Below are 19,900 nucleotides of genomic sequence, written 5' to 3'. Positions count from 1 at the left end.
TACAGTAGACACCTCATGTCGCTGGAGAAATACCACCGATGTCTCCACAAGATCCTACAAATCCCCTGGGAGGACAGACGCACCAACGTTAGTGTCCTCGTCCAGGCCAACATCCCCAGCATTGAAGCATTGACCACACTATCAGCTCCGCTGGGCAGGTCACAGTTTGCATGCCAGACACGAAACTCCCAAAGCAAACACTCTACTCAGAACTCGCCCATGGCAAAGAAGCCAAAGGTGGGCAGCCTCAAAGCCTCCCTGATAAAGTGCGACATCCCCACTGACACCTGGGAGTCCCTGGTAATAGAAACTGGATAGTCTTTGGATGGTTTTGTGTATGGACTATATCCTGGTCAAAGTCAGACAAAGAAAGAGACACTTTAATTTCGGTCTAAAATTCTATTCAGAAAAGTAGCACACGAAGGGTTTCTGTGACATAGCTACATCTGTTAGATTTAACCTTGTTCACTCGATGAAATAAATTGCTCGCGTTTGTGAAGCTTGGCCTATTGATTACAAAACGAAAGCTGACTGCTCTCTGATAACAGTATATTTCAGATGTTCAATCGTAACATCCTGCAGAATATCCTCGCAAATTCTCTTCCCCCTCTTTCCGCCCCCCCCCCCACTCGCTCCATTCCCTGCCCAATAACTGGACTGTAATTATTAGAAGCTCCAGTTGCTGTCTAAGACATAATTTATTGGAGTTCCTGAATAAGCGGAGGAAGTGCATCCGGGAGGGCGCTGAGCTAAAAGTCTTGTTGCTGAGAGCATGCAGAAATCAAGCACAGGCAGCGGAAAGAGCATGCGGCAAACCAGACTCCCTGACCACGCTTTTCTTCAACCACTGTCTGTCCCACCTGTGACAGAGCCTGTGGTTCTCATATTGGACTGTACTGCCACCTAAGAACTCATGCTAAGAGTAGAAGCAAGTCTTCCCCGATTCCGAGGGACTGCCTATGATAATGATGATGACGGACAAGAACCAAGAATTGATTCTATTTTAGACTAATGATTGGATTGCTAGGACGTTCACTCAGTTATATCAAACTGCTACCCAACTGTTCAAGGTAGCAGTCCACCATCACCTTCTATGGCAACTAGGGATGGGCAATAAATGGTGGCCTTGCTAGTGATGCCCACATTCAGACAGTGAATAAAAGAAAGCTCACGAAAGCTCATATATAAAGGGACAGGTCGGGTTGGGTGCGGTGCGGGGGGGGGGGGGGGGAAGTGTTCCCGGTGTTGTGTGGGTCCGGAGCTAGGGGGGGTGGGCACGCTCTTGGGATGGGGGGTGGGCTGTTTGGGGCTGGGATTTGGAGAGACTTCTTCACTCGGGGAGTTGTTGGCCTGTGGGGTTCCCTGCCGCGGAGAGTTGTTGATGCCAGTTCATTGGACGTGTTTGGCAGGGAGTTGAATGTGGTCCTTGCGGTTGGGGGGGTCGGGGGGGGGGGGGGGGGGGGGTGGTGCTGGGGTGGGTGATCAGCCATGATCTTATTGAATGGCGGTGCAGATTCGAACAGCCGAATGGCCTACTCCTGCACCTATTTTCTATGTATGGTCTAAGTCAAGTATTGTTCAGTTTTTTTGCTGTGTTTTTCGGTGACTGTGCAATGCTCTTTGTAAATAAATTTGACTTGATCGTTTTAGCCTGAAGGCAACAGTCTCGCAGTATAGTCCATACCACCTTTTCAAGTGGACAACAGAATGGGCATCTGGTGGTCTTCAGTCCAAGGGTTCCACAATAAATGGATGCACTCACTATATGCAAGAGGATACAAGCATCAACTCGTGGGGATTGGTCGCTAATGGAAACTGCCCTTTATCTGTGACTGCAAGTTAAAAGCATTGGACAGAAGCCCAAAGCGAACCATAGTTGACCTGGATTTTCAAACAGCAAAGTTCCTCATGTCAGGCTTCTGGGAAGACCAAGATACTTGGAACAGATTGTAAATTACCCATACTGATTCACAACTGATGAGAAACAAGAGACAGAGGGTGACAATCAGGGAAATAGCTGTGCTTCAAACAGAGTAATCATCAGTGTAAAGTGTCTGCCTGGGATCCCTGTGCAGAATATTTGATGATATGAAACAGGACACCCGATTTGCTCCCTTTCTCACAAAACTATATTCTTTGAGGAAGGGTGACCAAAACTCTGTCATACTCGAGCTAGTCTCACCACTGGTCTGTAAACCGTGTAGTAACTTGTTTTCCAATATCTTTCAGATCCAGGAGAGTTTAAAAACATTACCTCATTAACGCTTTACACTAAACTGCTGCTTTCAAGGTGCTCTTACAACGTGGTGACCCCGACCTGCGAGAGACCATCAGCAGCAGGTCGGGGCCATAAAAGGAGCGGCGAGTGGCGGCCCTGGACAGCATGGCGACATACCACTTCAAGGTACAGCGCGAGCTGGTGCAGGAGAGCGAAGAGGGACGTCATCAAGGTCCAGGTCAGTGATTGGAGCATGGGCAGGTACAGAAGGGGCGAGAGATTGTAGAGTGACGTGATCTGGGCCCAGGAGAGGCGAGAGTTCGGGGCCAGAAGAGGCGAGGATGCAGGGGCAGCACGGGCCAGCTCACACTGCGGTGTGCACGCACCAAGTCCGTGCAGCAGAGCAGGACTCCAGTCGTCTTAGGTAATCCTTGCCACTGGACCAAGACCTAGCTCTGTCAAACCCGTGTGGTGGCTGGTGTGCAACGGCCACACCACATTAAAAAAATCCACGCACAGGCATTTTCTACCCTTCAAGATGTAGTTCAGGATCTGGAATATTAGGTCCTTCATTGAAACACCTGTGAACTCATCCCTCTTTGACGTGAAAGCAAGTCATCCTCGTTTCGAGGGACTGCCTATGATGATGATGCTTTCAAGATACAGTCGGTGATCCCTTCCAAATCTCTTTCCCGACCCCCGCCGTTACAGCCTCCAACAGTAACGGAGGGAGGAGAACCCTCCCTTCAAACAATGGATCAGCCAATCTTAACAGTCCTGAACGCAGGCTGAAGGGCAGATCTGCCTTTACCACCATCGCTGCATTTGCCTCACCGTGCCTCGAAACACAGGAAAGGTTAACGGCTGTTGAGTTTTCTGGCCACAGACAACAGTTGGAGTCACTGAGGAATACCTTTAAATTTAAACATTTTATACAGCTACCCCCGTGAGCCTAAACCTCCTTATACATAGCGCAAAATCATTCGTACGACACCCACATAGCCTTTCATTAATCTGGCCTGCTGGTCTTGCAGAGTAGGCTCGAGGGGCTGAATGTACGGCCTACTCCTGGGTCCTATGTCTGCTCTGAGATGCTTTCATTTCCTGCTCCTCCTCTCATCACAACGGGCAGCAAAAAAAAACAAACTAGCTGGAAAACTAAGCCATCAGTGGTAATGAAACCAGACAAACCACAGTGCTACTGTCGTAAGGCTTTTAAAATGTCAGAATATGGCTGACCTATTTAGGTTAAGTGGACCCATTCCCTAGTAACGGTCTACATTGCTGGCGGACATCACAACACGTAGAGTTGGGTAGAAATTGCAAACGGACGGCAAAATTACCAGCAGTCTAAATATCCGCTCCACTGTCACTCAAAGGACACAAGCTCCAAAACCACCAAGACCCTCAAAATAATCTTAGCTGAACGCTGGAGAGATGGTCCATTACCACACATTATTGAATTCTCTTCCATTCTGACCACAAGAGTTGTGAAATCTTTTCCATCTGACTTGTGTATTTTCCTGTTCTATTAAATCTGCGCTGCTCACTATGCAGAGTATAGAGGCGATTTATTCCTTGCATGTTAATTCGCCGATCACTCAAATTTCTGCAACCCCCGTTTAAGTTCAATAATGCTCTGTGCGTATTCAGGCCACGAATCTTCACTCTTTCATTGCATCCACTCAATCAGGGATAATGTCACCGTTTAGTTTTCCATCACATGTCGAAAAGAAACAGAAAACTAGAGCAGTCACAGAGCAGCACTACCCTATTGCACACACCAGGTTTGGCAGCGTCACTCAAAACCACCGAGGGATCAAAAAACACTGCCCAACCTCCTCCCAGCAGCCCAACAGACAATATTAGAATCAGAGCTCATTTCGGGTCAGCTGGTTGAAGTAGAGATTGTGATATGGGGCAGTGGAGGGAGAGAACAAGGAGTCTTTTATGGTCAACAATACTCATTTGCATGTGTCACAATCTCACAATGCATTTTATTCATCGTCTGCACATCTTCAAAAGTGGAAAAAGGAAACAGCAGGGATATAAGTTTCTATTTCTGCTCCATACAAGATTGTGAAGATCCAAGAGTCAAAAGGTTACAGGAAGGAAGGTCCAAGACATAGCAGTTTGTCCAAGAAAATGGAAGTTATGGAATGGCTGAAGTTTTTTGAAAACCCACGCAGCCATTGTTGAGGGAGTAATCCAGCTCTCAGATGTGGGCGACTCTAAGAGCACCCAATTTCAAAACCAACCGGTTGGTTGGAGGGGGCGTCGAGTCTGATTTACACAGTGCGAAGTGGAGCATCCCATTGGCATAGTCTACTGATACCATGTATTGTAATGGGGCACCAGGGTACAAGCTTGAACACAGAATACCGGAGAGATTAAAGAACACGTTGCTCCTGCTTAAACCAGGGACAACCAGCAATTATAGAATTCACAGCCGATCAGGCCATTCGGCCCAACTAGTCCGCGTCGGTATTTATGCTCAAGAGCCTCCCCCCCCACCCCTCTTCATCTCACCTTATCAGCATAACCATCTATTCTTTTCTTCATGTGTTTATCTAGCTTCCCCTTAAATGCATCTATGCTATTCACCCTAACCATTCACTGTGATAGCAAGTTCCACATTCTCACCACTCTCTGGGCAAAGACGTTTCTCCAAAATTCCCTATTGGATTTATTAGTTACAATCTTATATTGATGGCCCTTAATTTTGGACTCTCGAGTGGAAACAGCTTCTCTTATATTTACCCCATCGAATCCCTTCATAATTTTGAAGGCCTCTAATAGGTCACCTCAGTCTTCTCTTTTCTAGAGAAAAGAGCCCCACCCTGGTGAGCAATTCTGGATAGTTGCACCCTCAGTTCTCGTATCTCCCTTGTAAATCTTTTTGCACCTTCTCCAGTTGCCTCTATAGGCAATGGCACAGTAAGTAAAACATCACAACACAAAATCAAAAAAAGTCTGCATTACATTAAACCATTCCTTCACTAAATACTTAAAATGACAGCCAGCTCTCTGGTCTGACACTGTTTGGATGAAATTCGAACCCAACAACCACTGCTAGAGAGAGGGGATGGCAACAGTTTCAGATTTTTGGACTGACATACATTTTTGGCAAGGCTGGAGTTTCTCTGCTGACAGGAACAATTTGTTTTCTGATGAAGGAACAAAGGCTCGAAAAAAATGGAACTTATCACACACCATGAACTAGTAAACACACCAATTCTTCTCAGAAAATGTCAGAGGCAACCAGAATTCTGCCTTCTATTTAGTTTTACCGATCAAGGCAGATAGCAGATGGGTTTTCAATGACTGTCGTGGTGGGTTTTACACCATCATTTGACGTATGTGTGGCATTTTTCCCCACCCACAGGCATATCAAGTCAGTTTTCTTCATATTTAACTGGAGCTTCAAACCTTGGAGTCATAAGACTGGTATCTTCACTGCTTTCCTCCCTCAGCACCAAGCAACTTATCCTGAGATTTAGACCTCCAAGCTCATTTCATCATGCTCTCCCTCAGTTCACTGTCCTATCTTCCCTTAATCTCTCCCGCCATATAAACTCCCCTACTCATATTCACGGCCACCACCTTGACCTTACCATCTCTCGTGGCCTCACTGCTCCCATCGTATCAATCACAGATAAGACGATCTCTGAGCACTTCCTTGTATCTCTCTCTACCCACATCCCTACTTCCTTCTATGTCCACCTCTGGTTAAAAAAAAAAGTCCCCCCCCAAGTCCCTTGCAATGGCACTTTCAAATTCAAAACTGTCTAGCCTTCAGCCCTCCATTCACCATGACATTTCTGCAGCTAACGATCTGCTCAATCGCACCCTCTCCTCCGCCTTTGATGCCCTTGTCTTCATTAAAACCATTACACTCCCCCTGGTTGTTCCCCCCCCACCCGGTACAAGCCTCATCTCTTTTCCCTTAAGTCCAAGGGATGCAGATTTGAACATTTATGGCAGACAACTGGTTTAGCCATTCATCGGGTCCTGCTCTCGTCTGCCAAAAATGTGAGGAATGTATGGACTTTGTCACTAAGATAGAGACCATCCGGTCAGGTGCCTCTACCACTTCCCTCCCTTCCCCTAGCTTACCGGGTACACTGCTTTCATTATTGTTCCATCAACAACTCTTCCCGATGGATCTTGCTTCCATGTTTTGTACTTTGTCAAACACATTTAATGATGGTACCCACCCAGGATGTCTGACTCACTTCCTCTAAATAAAGCCCAACAGCATCGGATGGGCTAGCTGCTTTATTTCAATCAACTTGTAAACATTTTTTGCACAATCACAATGCCCTTTAAGCTTTGCATTAATATTTCCAATTACAATTGCAATCCCCGTTATTGTTTAACATTTAAATATAGATAACATTTGACAATTTTGTATTCTAAACACTGCGTTCTTCCAAATCCAGCCGCTTGTACATTCCCCGCTCTCTTTGTCCCACCATTAGCGGCCGTGCCTTCAGCTGCCTAGGCTCGAAGCTCGGGAATTCCCTCCCTAAACCTCTTCGCCTCTCTACCTCCCTTTCCTCCTTTATGACCCTCTTTAAAACCTAGCTCATCGGTCCCAATGTCTCCTTATACGGCTAATGGTCAAATTTTGTTCGCTCTTTGGGCGTTTTATTGTGTTAAAGGCGCTATATAAATGCAAGTTGTTGTCGTTATTCAAAATCCATTACAGAACATAATCTAGGCTGATATGCCAGTGCAATACAATGAGCTGCTGCTGGAGGTGGCAATGGCATACATAGAATCTTACAGCACAGAAGGAGACCGTTGTGCCTGTGCCAGGTCTTTGAAAGAGCTATCCAATTAGTCTGTCTCCCTCGCCCTTCCCCTATAGCACTGAACATTTAACCTTTTCTAGTATATATCCTATTCCTTTTCGAAAGTTATGGTAACCTATAAAGTTACCTTTCAGGCAGCGCATTCCCGATCATAACGACCAATGCATAAACATTTTTTCTCATCATCTCCCCCCTCATTCTTTTGCCAATTACCTTCAATCTATATCCTCTGGTTACAGATCGTGGCTCATCTTTTCCAACAAAACGAGGATTGACTTCGGCCGAGATGTTAAACCAAGGCCCTAAAGCGGAGCAGGAAGTTGTGTGCCCTGGCCAACATACCTCCCTCAACTAAAAATACAAATGAATTGGACATTCATTCTGATGTCGGTTTGTGGGACCTTGCTGTGCACAAAATCACTGCTGTGCTTGCCTGCACGATGGTCACTATACATCAAAGTACTTCAGAGTACATGTAGAGCTTTTAAGAAATTTAACATAAAAAAAAAATTTGTTCCTGGATGCAAGGCCAGCATTTATTGCCCATCCCGAATTGCCCTTGAGAAGGTGGTGGTGAGCCGCCGCGTTAAATCGCTGCAGTCCTTGTGATGAAGGTGTTCCACAGTGATGTTAGGGAGGGAGTTCCAGGATTCTGACCCAGCGACAATGAAGGAACGGCGATATACTTCCAAGTCTGGATGGTGTGTGATTTGAAGGGGATCTTGCAGGTGATGGTGTTCCCATATACCCATGTCCTCCTAGGTGATAGAGGTGCTGCCGAAGAAGCCTTGACGAGTTGCTACGGTGCATCTTGTAGATGCTACACACTGCAGCCACGGTACGCCAGTGATGGAGGGAGTGAATGTTGAAGGTGGTGGATGGGGTGCCAATCAAGTGGGCTGCTTTGTCCTGGATGGTGTCGCACTTCCGAGTGCTGTTGGACTGGCACTCATCCAGGCAAGTGGAGAGTATTCCATTGCACTCCTGACTTGTGCCTTATAGATGGAGGAAAGGTTTTGGGGAGTCAGGAGGCGAGACACTCGCCACAATACCCAGCCTCTGACAGTATTTATGTGGTTGGTCCAGTTATGTTTCTGATCAATGGTGACCCCCAGAATGTTGATGGTGGGGGAATAGAGGCAGAGAGGTTGTTTCCACTGGTCGGGGAGACTAGAACTAGGGGGCACAGCCTCAAAATATGGGGGAGCCAATTTAAAACAGAGTTGAGAAGGAATTTCTTCTCCCAGAGGGTTGTGAATCTGTGGAATTCTCTGCCCAAGGAAGCAGTTGAGGCTAGCTCATTGAATGTATTCAAATCATAGATAGATTTATAACCAATAAGAGAATTAAGGGTTATGGGGAGCGGGCGGGTAAGTGGAGCGGAGTCCACGGCCAGATCAGCCATGATCTTTTTGAATGGCGGAGCAGGCTCGAGGGGCTAGATGGCCTACTCCTGTTCCTAATTCTTATTTTCTTATGTTATGTAATTCAGCGATGGGAATGCCATTGAATATCAAGGGGAGGTGGTTCGACTCTTGCTTGTTGGAGATAGTCATTACTTGACACTTGTGTGGCATGAATATTACTTGCTACTTATCAGCCCAAGCCTGAATGTCGCCCAGATCTTGCTGCATGCGGGCATGGACTGCTTCATTTTCTGAGGAGTTGTGAATGGAACTGAACACTGTGGATCAGCGAACATCCCCACTTATGACCTTGTGATGGAGGGAAGGTCATTGATGAAGCAGAAGAATATAGTTGGGCCTAGGACACTGTCCTGAGGAACTCCTGCAGCGATGTCCTGGGGCTGTGGTGATTGACCTCCCAATAATGATCTTCCTTTGTGTTAAGCATGACTCCAACCAGTGGAGAGTTTTCCCCAATTCCCATTGACTTCAATTTTACTGGGGCTCCTTGATGCCACACTCGGTCAAATACTGCCTTGATGTCAAGGGCCGTCACTCTCACCTCTGGAATTCAGCTCTTTTATCCATGTTTGGACCAAGGTTGTAATGAGTCCTGGAGCATAGTGGTCCTGGCGGAACCCAAACTGAGCATCAGTGAGCAGGTTATTGGTGAGTAAGTGGCGCTTGATAGCCCTGTCGACGACACCTTCCCTCACTTTGCCGGTAAGTGAGAGTAGATTGATGGGCCGTTATTGGCTAGGTTGGATTTGTCCTGCGTTTTGTGGCCGTTTTCCACATTGTCGGATAGATGCCAGTGTTGTAGCTGTACTGGAACAGCTTGGCTAGTTCTGGAGCACAAGTCTTCAGCACAACAGCCAGGATGTTGTCGAGGCTCATAGCCTTCGCTATATCCAGTGCGCTCAGCTGTTTCTTGAAATCACGTGGATTGAATCAAATTGGCTGAGAACTGGTTTCTGTGATGGTGGGGACCTCAGGAGGAGGCCGAAGTGGATCATCCACTCGGCACTTCTGGCTGAAGATGGTTGCAAATGCTTCAGCCTTGTCTTTTGCAGTTGCGTGCTGGGCTCCACCATCATTGAAGATAGGGGTATTCATGGATCCTCCTCCTCCCGTTAGTTGTTCAATTGCCCACGGGAGGACTGCAGAGTTTTGATCGGATCCGTTGATTGTGGCATCGCTTAGCTTGGTCTACGGCATGCTGCTTAGCACATATGTAGTCCTGTCCTGCAGCTTTCCCAGATTGGTACCTCATTTTTAGGTACACCTGGTGCTGTTCCTGGCATGCTCTTCTACACTCATTGAATCAGGGTTGATCACCTGGCTTGATGGCACTGATAGAGAGGGAGATATGCCGGGCCATGAGCTTACAGATTGATGAGGCACTGTGCGAAATAAATCTCTTTTATGGGACTTTATGACCTCAGGACATCCTAAAGCACTTTACAGCCACTGATGTACTTTTGAAGTGTAGGTACTGTTGTAATCTGTTTTTAAAGAGATGCTGGTTGAGGGATAAATATTGGCCAGGACACCAGGAAAACTACCCTGCTCTTTTTCGAAATACTGCCATGGGATCTTTTACAACCACCTGAGGGGGCAGACAGAGCTTAACATCTACCCGAGACTGCACATCTGACAGCACAGCACTCCCTCAGTACTGCACTGGAGTGCCAGCCTGGATTATGTGCTCAAGTCGCTGGAGTGGGACTTGAACCCACAAACTTTTGACTCGGAGGCGAGAGTGCTACCCACTGAGCCTCGGCTGACACCGACGTTCTGTCATGGAAGTGAATGGACTATCACCAGATAGAACATCAGGAATCACAGCATTAATCGCATTGCCCCCTTCAGTTCCCATACACCGCTGAGCAAAACCTACCGGAACAGTTGATTGGCACAAGCATGGATGTCAAACATTGGAAGCAAAACCTTTAAATCAATACCCTTATGGATGAGATTCATATGTGCAGTTTAAACAGTAGCTCCAGCATGTTAGAAACCATTTTGTGACCAGTGTCTTATCAATTGTTAAAGGAAGGAACATAGGAACAGCAATAGACCATTCAGCCTATCCAACCCTATTATACCATTCAACTAGATCATGGCTGACCTGTACTTCAACTCCATTTAACCCCCCCTTTATCCATATTCCTTATTGCCCTTGCCTAACAAAAATCTATTGAATTCAGTTTTGACATTTTTAATTAACCCCCAGCCTCAACAGCTTTGTCCAGGAGAGTTCCTGATTCCCATGACCCCTTGTGTGAAGAAGTGCTTCCTGATGTCCCCGAGTGGCCTTGCTCTAATTTTCCGATTATGCCCCCTTGTTCTGGACTCCCCCAACCATCGACCTATCCCATCAAATCCTTTGATCATCTTAAACACCTCAATTCGATCCAACTATCCCTTCCTCCAGCAATCCTCAGTTCAACACTGGAGTCATAGAATCATTGCAACTTGCAGCACAGGAGGAGACTATTCAGCCCATCGTGCCTGTGCTGGCTCTGACAGAGCAGTTGTGTTTCATCCCAAATCCCTACTTTCTGTCTGTAACCCTGCAAGTTTCTCATCCTTAAATACCTGCCCAACTCCATTTTAAAATTATTCATGGCATCAGATTCCACCAGCTTTTCAGGTAGAGCTTTCCAGATCCGGGGAACTCCGAGTGAAATAAATTCTCCACAGCACCCCTTTAGATCTTTTGCCAATGATTTTGAAGTTATGGCCTCTAGTTGCTGACCCACTCACCTGAGGGAATAATTTTTCTCTATCTGCTCTACCAAAACCCTCATCATCTTGAAAACCTCTATTAGGTCACCTCTTAATCTTCTTTGTTCCAAGGAGAACAGTCCTAACTTTTCCAACCCCTCCTCACTGAAGTCCCTCATCCCTGGTAACATCCCAGTAAATCTCCTCGGTACCCTTGGAGGCCTTTACATCTTTCCTGGAGTGTGGTGCCCAGTATTGTCCACATACTCCAGCTGGGGCCTAACCAGTGATTTATAAAGTTCTAGCATGATCGCTTTGCTTTTATATTCTATTCCTCTATTTATAAACACAAGTAATCCATATGCTTTTTTAACCACTTTATCAACTTGCCCTGCCACCTTTTAGGATTTGTATATTTGGACACCATCAAAATTGTGCCATTTATAGTAAACTGTCTTTCCATATTAGTTTTCCCAAAGAGCATCACTTCACACTTCTCTGCATTGAACTCCATTTTGCCCATTTCACCATCCTGTGCGTCAGCCTGAAGTCTATTACTATCCCCATCGTGATCTACTACATTGCCAAGTGGAAGATGCTCTAAAGGGACCAATTCTTTCTGCTTCCAATTAGCATCTCTCTGATGGCCAAAACGGAGAGGCTGCCACGTGGGTAATTGTGGGCACAAACCTGCGCCCTACTGTTGCATTAAACACTATGGCAGGGCACATTCCTCAGTTGAAGAATCCCAGCGATACTTTCCCTTGCACCAATTATTAAGCCAATCAAGAGTCTTATCGAGCAGTTAAGGAGATATATTTTTTGCAATTGTAAACAAACTCAGTGTACCGCCATGCTGGCATAAAAAGCGTGCGCCACACAGAAAAGCTAGCTTCCCCCTCTACTGCAAAAAAAACAAAAAGCAGAGGATGACTTTCACGTCAGAAAGAAAACCCACCACCACTTCGCAAACCATCACCCACCCCGAGAGAATTCAAACAAAAAGCAACCCACACTAACGGCTGTTTCTGGATTAGGCTGCTCCTGTTTCACTCTGTCTGTCACAGTGTGCTCGTTCCGGTCATGCTCAAACAGCTCAGTTGGCGTTAGATACGATTGCATACAGATTGGACAGATGAACCCCTGGAAAAAGTATTAACTTTCACAGTTATAACTGTTATCAAGAACAAGATAAGCACAAAATCTTCTAACTTCATCCTGGCTCTGAAAGCGAGACACACACACACAATGCATGCGCGCGCACACACAAAACGCAGAGAATTCTGACTGCGCTGGATAACCAGATGGAACTCTTGTGTCATTTCCCAGACATGCTAAAAATAGCTTCAAAGATGAATATTTTCATTGTCCCTGATCGTCCAATGAAGGAGCAGCATGTGTTTATGTTTTACTGTCTATATCATGGACAAATTCAACTTATTTGGAGAGTTCTTGCACCAAGGTGAATCCAGTGATAATCCACTGTGGTTCAATGCTCTATTATATGGACTTTCATAACTGTTACAAATTTATCCAAGTGTAAAGTGTCATTAACGTCAGGCAATAAAGCTCAATCACAATATGCTCCATATGTTCACACAAGAGTCTTTTTTTTAGTGCACTGATAAATCAATCACAGAACATCAAGATTGTAACATCATTGGAAGACAAACACCCAGTATCAAAGTAACTTCACCCTTAAAATGTTGAAAGGATCCGACAGGGTAGATAGAGAGACTATTCCGTCTGGTGAGTGTAATGTATTTGTTCTTTGCTTAAGAATTCATAGAAACACATTGATATCAAGAACTAATTGTTTTTATTAGCCAAAGGTTTAACAATCACACTACACATTACCAATTCATCCACCAGACTCTCAACCATCTGCCTCATCGTGGATCCCCTGAACCCAACTGGCTGGGGTTTTATTGAGCCTTGTGAACATCACATGACTGGTTAAGCCACTCCCAACTCAACAGCTCGACAAACCTCTGAGCATACTCGCGTGTGGATACATTAACAGTGGGAGAGTCCAGAACAAGGGGGCAGAAGATTAAAATTAGAGCTAGGCCGTTCAGGAGTGAAATTAAGTAGCACTTTTTCCACACAAAGGGTGGTGGAAATCTAGAACTCTCTCCCCCAAAAAGGCTGTGGATGCTGGAGGTCAACTGGAACTCTGAAGACTGAGATTGACAGATTTTTGTTGGGTAAGGGTATTGAGAGAAATGGAGCAAAGATGGGTAAATGGAGTTGAGATACAGATCAATCATGATCTAATTGAATGGCGGAATAACCTTGAGGGGCTGAATGGCCTGTTCCCGTTCCTATGTTGAACAGGTAAAGGCCGTCACTCAGCCATGCTTTGGGGAAACTCACACCCTGAAAGGAGAAGGAAGGATAAAGACAAGTCACCCCTGTCCAAAGAACCTTCTTTAGTACGCAGGAGTCTGCGCCAGGGTGTCGGCCTGGGCTTCTCTTCAGGCTCTGCCTGGTCCTTTGCCCATTTCTCCCGTTTCCATTCCAAACTCCACCGCCCCTGACTTGCTCCTGGTCTCTCGCTCTCTGGTCTGAACTTCCTCATATTGCACTTCTTCCCATTTCCTGCTGTAAAGACCTTAGCCGTCTAACCAGCTCCTCCTTTTGTTTCTTTCAAGCACGCGGTAAGTCATTCCACCGGGATTATTCTTGTCCCTTCCGCCCAGATACTTGGTTCATTTTCCCAGTTCCGTTGGAATAACTTGCAGACTGGCGACAGCATTCTCAGGTTGCATGTCAAGATTGCCAGCGACGCAGTTTTTAAAATTCTTATACCCATCACTGCCCGTTCCACAAGCAGAGCTGGTAAGCAGGTCACCCTATCTGCACCCTCAACCAGGAAATTGTCCATGGCAAGGAGGGGGCATCAAGAGCAGGAGGAAATACCTTTAAAATTGTGAAAATGATGCAGTGTGATTTAACTATGAGAACAATGGACCAGCAATAATGACCTGACAATGCGCAGATCGAAGAAACGTAGGAGCAGGAGTAGGCCATTCAGTCCCTCGAGCCTGCTCCGCCATTAAATTAGATCATGACTGATCGGCACCCCAACTCCATTTACCCACCTTGGTTCCATACACCTCAATACCCTTACCGAATGTTCCCTTTACTTTTGCTTTGGGTGCACGGCCCCTTTAAGGCCTATTCAAAATATCGTGCATGCGCGATTTTTCAGATTTAAATGCCAGTGAGCTGGCTGGGCGGGAGCTGCAGAGTGCTGCACGGCCACGCAGCTTAAAGGGAGCATTGCCCTTACCAAACAAAATCTAGCGATCTCAGTTTGGAAATTTTCTATTGACTCCCAGCATCCGCATCTTTCTTTGGGAGCAGAGGGTGGGGGGGTAAAGAGTTCCAGCTTTCCACTGCCCTTTGAGTGAAGTACTTCTTGACATCACTCCTGAACAGCCGAGCTCTAATTTTAAAGTTATATCTCCTTGATCTGAACACCCCGCCACCAGAGGAAATAGTTTCTCTCTATCTACCCTATCAAATCCTTTAATCGTCTTTAACACCAGAATTAGATCTCCCCCTTAATCTTCTATAATGGAGGGAATACAAGCCTGGTCTATGCAACCTGTCCTCATAATGCAACCCTTTTAGAAGATCTATTGCAGCAAAGAACATCAGCAGTTGACTTTTGAAGAATGTAGTGTATGTATAGTTTGGCGGTTACATACCTCAGAACTGCCTTCATTGTTGACTTCGACAGCAGTTGCTGTCGTTACCGGGGTATCGGGGTCAGAACCCACGGAGCCAAGAGAAGTCTATGAAAGAAAACATTTTCAGGTCAGATTCAATCAATGTCATCCTCTACAGCTGGGCACAGTGGGTAGCACACTCGCCCGAGTCAGAAGGTTATGGGTTCAAGTCCCACTCCAGGAAACTGAGCACAAAAAAAAAAAATCTAGGCTGACATTCCAGTGCAATGCTGAGGGAGCTTTGCACTGTCAGAGGTGCCGCCTTTCGGATGAGACGTTAAACCTCAGGTGGACGTAAAAAATCCCATGGCACTATTTTGAAGAGCAGGGGAGTTATCCCTGGTGTGCTGGCCAATATTTATCCCTCAATCAACATAACAAAAAAAGATTACCAGGTCATTATCACATTGCTGTTTGTGGGATATTGCTTGCGCGCAAATTGGCTGCCGCGTTTCCCACATAACGACTCCACTCCAAAAGTACTTCATTTGATGTAAAGTGCTTTGAGACGTCCGGTGGTCGTGAAAGGCGCTATATAAATGCAAGTTTTTCTTTCTTTAAATCACCAGTGTGGGAGGTGACTCACACTGGGCTAACTCCGCAGGCCCGAAACTATCCCTCTCCATTTCAAAAGACTCCCTCTGCTGCAGGCTCCCTGAAGCAAGATTGTCGGGGACGTGAGCGGTGCCACATCTTCCACCTAACCCCATCAATCAGACGCACGCAGCAGCTCACCTCACGCTCGAACCAACATCTTCTAGGGATACAGGCGCCTCACCTGCGTGAGTCGCACGGCAGTACGACTACGATCCAAGGCCCACCCCAAAAGGGAAACAGATAGCCCCAAGCAGACTTCCAACTGCTCCATGGTAGAGTGGAGTATCATCTCCATCATCTATGTGAATAGAAATGTCCAGCAACTCACTTACTCTAGGATGAGTTACTTAAAAAATGCTCATTCATTGGCAGCTATGCCTTCAGCTGCCGAGGCCCCAAACTCTGGAATTCCCTCTCTAAACCTCTCCGCCTTGACGCTTCTCTTTCCTCCTTTAAGACACTCCTTAAAAACTACATCTTCGACAAAGCTTCTGGTCATCTGCCCTAACATCTCTCGTGACTCAGTCAATCTGTTTTTTGCTAACACTCCTGTGAAGCGTCTTTGGACGTTTTAATACGGTAAAGGTGCTATAAGTTGTTGTTGTATAGCTCCTTTCACAACTTCAGGACGTCCCAAAGCGCTTTACAGCCAATGAAGTACTTTTGAAGTGTAGTCACTGTTGTAATGTAGGAAAACTGGCAGCCAATTTGCACACAGCAAACTCCCACAAACAACAATGTTCCACCTGAGCGCGCAGACGGGACCCTAGGTTGAACTTTACATTCGAAAGACGGCACCTCCAACAATGCAGCACTCCCTCAGCACTGCACTGGTGTGTCAGTCTAAACTTTTGTGCTCAGTCTCTGGAGTGGGACTTGAACCCACAGCCTTGACTCAGAGGTAAGAGTGCTACCCACTGAGCCACAGCTGACACCTCATCAGTGTATATGTTTCAAGATATCATTTTTGATAAGCATTGATTTTTTGTGAACAATGGAATCATTGAGTTTAACAAGCAGTTTATACAGTTAGCTCTAATCAGCAAGTGGCAGGTTTCAGAATGACAGGCAGTGACTAGTGGGGTGCCTCAGGGATCAGTGCTGGGACCCCAGCTATTTACAATAGACATTAATGATTTAGATGAAGGAATTGAGTAATATCTCCAAGTTTGCAGATGACACTAAACTGGGTGGCGGTGTGAGCTGTGAGGAGGACGCTAAAAGGCTGCAGGGTGACTTGGACAGGTTAGGCGAGTGGGCAAATGCATGGCAGATGCAGTATAACGTGGATAAATGTGAGGTTATCCACTTTGGGGGCAAAAACACAAAGGCAGATTATCTGAATGGCGGCAGATTAGGAAAGGGGAAGGTGCAACGAGGCCTGGGGGTCATGGTTCATCAGTCATTGAAAGTTGGCATGCAGGTACAGCAGGCGGTGAAGGCGGCAAATGGTATGTTGGCCTTCATAGCTAGGGGATTTGAGTATAGGAGCAGGGAGGTCTTACTGCAATTGTACAGGGCCTTGATGAGGCCTCACCTGGAATATTGTGTTCAGTTTTGGTCTCCTAATCTGAGGAAGGATACTCTTGCTATTGAGGGAGTGCAACGAAGGTTCACCAGACTGATTCCCGGGATAACTGACATGAGGAGAGACTGGATCAACTGGGCCTTTATACACTGGAGTTTAGAAGGATGAGAGGGGATCTCAGAAACTTACAAGATTCTAACGGGACTGGACAGGTTAGATGCGGGAAGACTGTTCCCGATGATGGGGAAGTCCAGAACCAGGGAACACAGTCTTAGGATAAGGGGTAGGCCATTTAGGACTGAGATGAGGAGAAACTTCTTCACTCAGTTATTAACCTGTGGAATTTCCTATTGCAGAGAATTATTGATGCCAGTTCATTGGATATATTCAAGAGGGAGCTAGATATGGCCCTTACGGCTAAAGGGATCAAGGGGTATGGAGAGAAAGCAGGAAAGATGTACTGAGGGAATGATCAGCCATGATCTTATTGAATGGTGGTGCAGGCTCGAAGGGCCGAATGTCCTACTCCTGCACCTATTTTCTATGTTTCTATGTAAACCTTAATCGATCCCACTTAAATGAACTTAATGGCAGAATGCGTCAGATAAGTGCGGAGATATTTTAAAATGAGAACTATAATTTTCTAAATGTTTTCCCATCGTTTTCCCACCAAAACAAAAGGCAATCCTCAAAAATTAAAAATCTTTCTGCTAAAATTAACATACAATTAGTGTTTTTTCACGATTACATCTTCAAAGGACCATTAGGATATATCTAACTGAATTCTTCAAAGAACTGAACAAATAATTTTTAACAAGTCAACATACCACAGCTAGAATTTCAAACACGTGAACAGATTATACTACACGAGTCAGCTGGAATATGGAATTGGCCGGGCTTTAAAGTGGTGCTTGGAAAGGTTATAACTCTCTTGAATTACAATCAAGTTTGTTTTACTTGATCTTTAAATGGCACTGCCCACTCCCAAAAAATATATTTTTCATGGTTTATAATCAAGGCTGACATTCCAGTGCAGTGCTGAGGGAGTGTGGCACTGTCGGGAGGTGTCGTCTTTCAGATGCGACGTCAAGCCGAGGCCCCGTCTGTTCTCAGGTGGATGTAAAAGATCTCATGGTGCTATTGGTTAAGGGATAAATATTGGCCAGGACACTGGAGAGAACTGCCCTGCTTGGTTTAACATCTCATCCAAAAGACGGAACCCCAAACAGTGCAGCACTCCCTCAGCACTGAACTGGGAGTGTCAGTCTGGATTTTGTGCTCAAGTCTATAAAGTGGTACTTCAACACACAACCTTCTGACTCAGGCAAGAGAGAATGTGCTAAAGCTGATCTACAGCTGACACTGAGAAAGTAAATCACTGCAAATAGCTGTTTTGTTAATGAATTGCCACATCTTAAATAAATGCAAAAAAACAAGTAATTTAAAAGGAAAAGTTCTGGTAGTAGCATGATCTAGAGAAGAGGGGTGACATCATCAAGCTCTTTCCAAAATGGTTCAGACAAAGGTGTCAAGGGATATGGAACACAGACAGCGAAATGGAGTTGAGGTACAGGTTGGCCGCGATGATTGAATGGCGGAACAGGCTCGAGGTGCTGAATGGCCTCCTGCTGTTCCGAACCTAGTCACTAAAGATTGGATAGGCTGGGTTTATTTTCTTTGGAACAGAGGCGGCTGAGGGCAGACCTTATTGAGGTGTATAAAATTGAGGGGCCTAGAAGGAGTGGATAGGAAGGACCTATTTTCCTTAGCAGAGGGGTCAACAACCAGAGGGCATAGATTTAAAGTAATCAGCATGAGGTTTAGAGGGGAAATTTCTTTACCCAGAGGGTGGTGGGGATCTGGAACTCACTGCCTGAAAGGGTGGTAGAGGCAGAAACCCTCACCACATTTAAAAAGTACTTGGATGTGCCTACAGGGCTATGGACCAAGAACTGGAAAGTGGGATTAGGCTGGATAGCTGTCGGCCGGTGCGGACATGATGGCCGAAATGGCCTCCTTCCGTGCTGTAAATTTCTATGATTCTATGATAAACAATGGGCACCATTGACCGACATCAGTGCCCGTCCATAAAATAATGGGACTAAAGGTGGACAAGTCCGCTGGACCTGATGGCCTGCATCCTAGGGTCTTAAAAGAAATGGCTGCAGAGATAATGGATGCATTGGTTGTAATCTACCAAAATTCACTGGATTCTGGAGAGGTCCCAGCAGATTGGAAAACTGCAAATGTAACACCCCTATTTTTTAAAAAGCAGACAGAAAAGCAGGAAACTATGGGCCAATTAGCCTAACATTTGTCATTGGCAAAATGCTGGAGTCCATTATTAAAGAAGCAGTAGCAGGACATTTGGAAAAGCATAATTCAGTCAAGCAGAGTCAGCATGGTTTTATAAAAGAGAAATCATGTTTGACAAATTTGCTGAAGTTCTTGGAGGATGTAAGAGCAGGGTGGATAAAGGGGAACCAGTGGATGTGGTGCATTTGGATTTCCAGAAGGCATTCGATAAGGTGCCACATAAAAGGTTACTGCACAAGAGCTCACAGGGTTGGGTGTAATATATTAGCATGGATAGAGGATTGGCTAACTAACAAAAAAAAGAGTGGGGATAAATGGGTCATTTTCTGGTTGGCAAATGGTAACTAGTGGGTGCCACAGGAATCGGTGCTGGGGCCCCAACTATTTACATTACATATAAATGATTTGGATGAAGGGACCGAGTGTAATGTAGCCAAGTTTGCTGCTGATACAAATATAGTTAGGAAAGCAAGTTGCGAGGAGGACACAAAGAATCTGCAAAGGGATAGATAGACAGGCTAAGTGAATGGGCAAACATTTGGCAGATGGAG

General features: G+C 45.7%; 1 protein-coding gene across 2 annotated transcripts in view; it reads right to left on the bottom strand.

The window, feature by feature from the left end:
* eea1 (early endosome antigen 1) overlaps positions 1 to 19,900 on the bottom strand; it is an 89,041-nt gene that overhangs the window by 59,388 nt on the left and 9,753 nt on the right. Inside the window, exons 2-3 of one of the 2 annotated variants that reach the window (XM_070897642.1) lie at positions 14,888 to 14,974; positions 12,186 to 12,314 (exon numbers count right to left, since the gene is read on the bottom strand). In XM_070897642.1, the coding sequence (XP_070753743.1) occupies positions 12,186 to 12,314; positions 14,888 to 14,974 (216 nt within the window). The remainder of the gene's footprint in view (positions 1 to 12,185; positions 12,315 to 14,887; positions 14,975 to 19,900) is intronic. The other variant, XM_070897643.1, reaches the window with a different exon arrangement.

The sequence above is a fragment of the Pristiophorus japonicus genome, chromosome 13 (assembly GCF_044704955.1).
Source record: "Pristiophorus japonicus isolate sPriJap1 chromosome 13, sPriJap1.hap1, whole genome shotgun sequence".
Classification (NCBI taxonomy): Eukaryota; Metazoa; Chordata; class Chondrichthyes; family Pristiophoridae; genus Pristiophorus; species Pristiophorus japonicus.
This window is presented reverse-complemented; position numbering and strand designations above follow the sequence as displayed.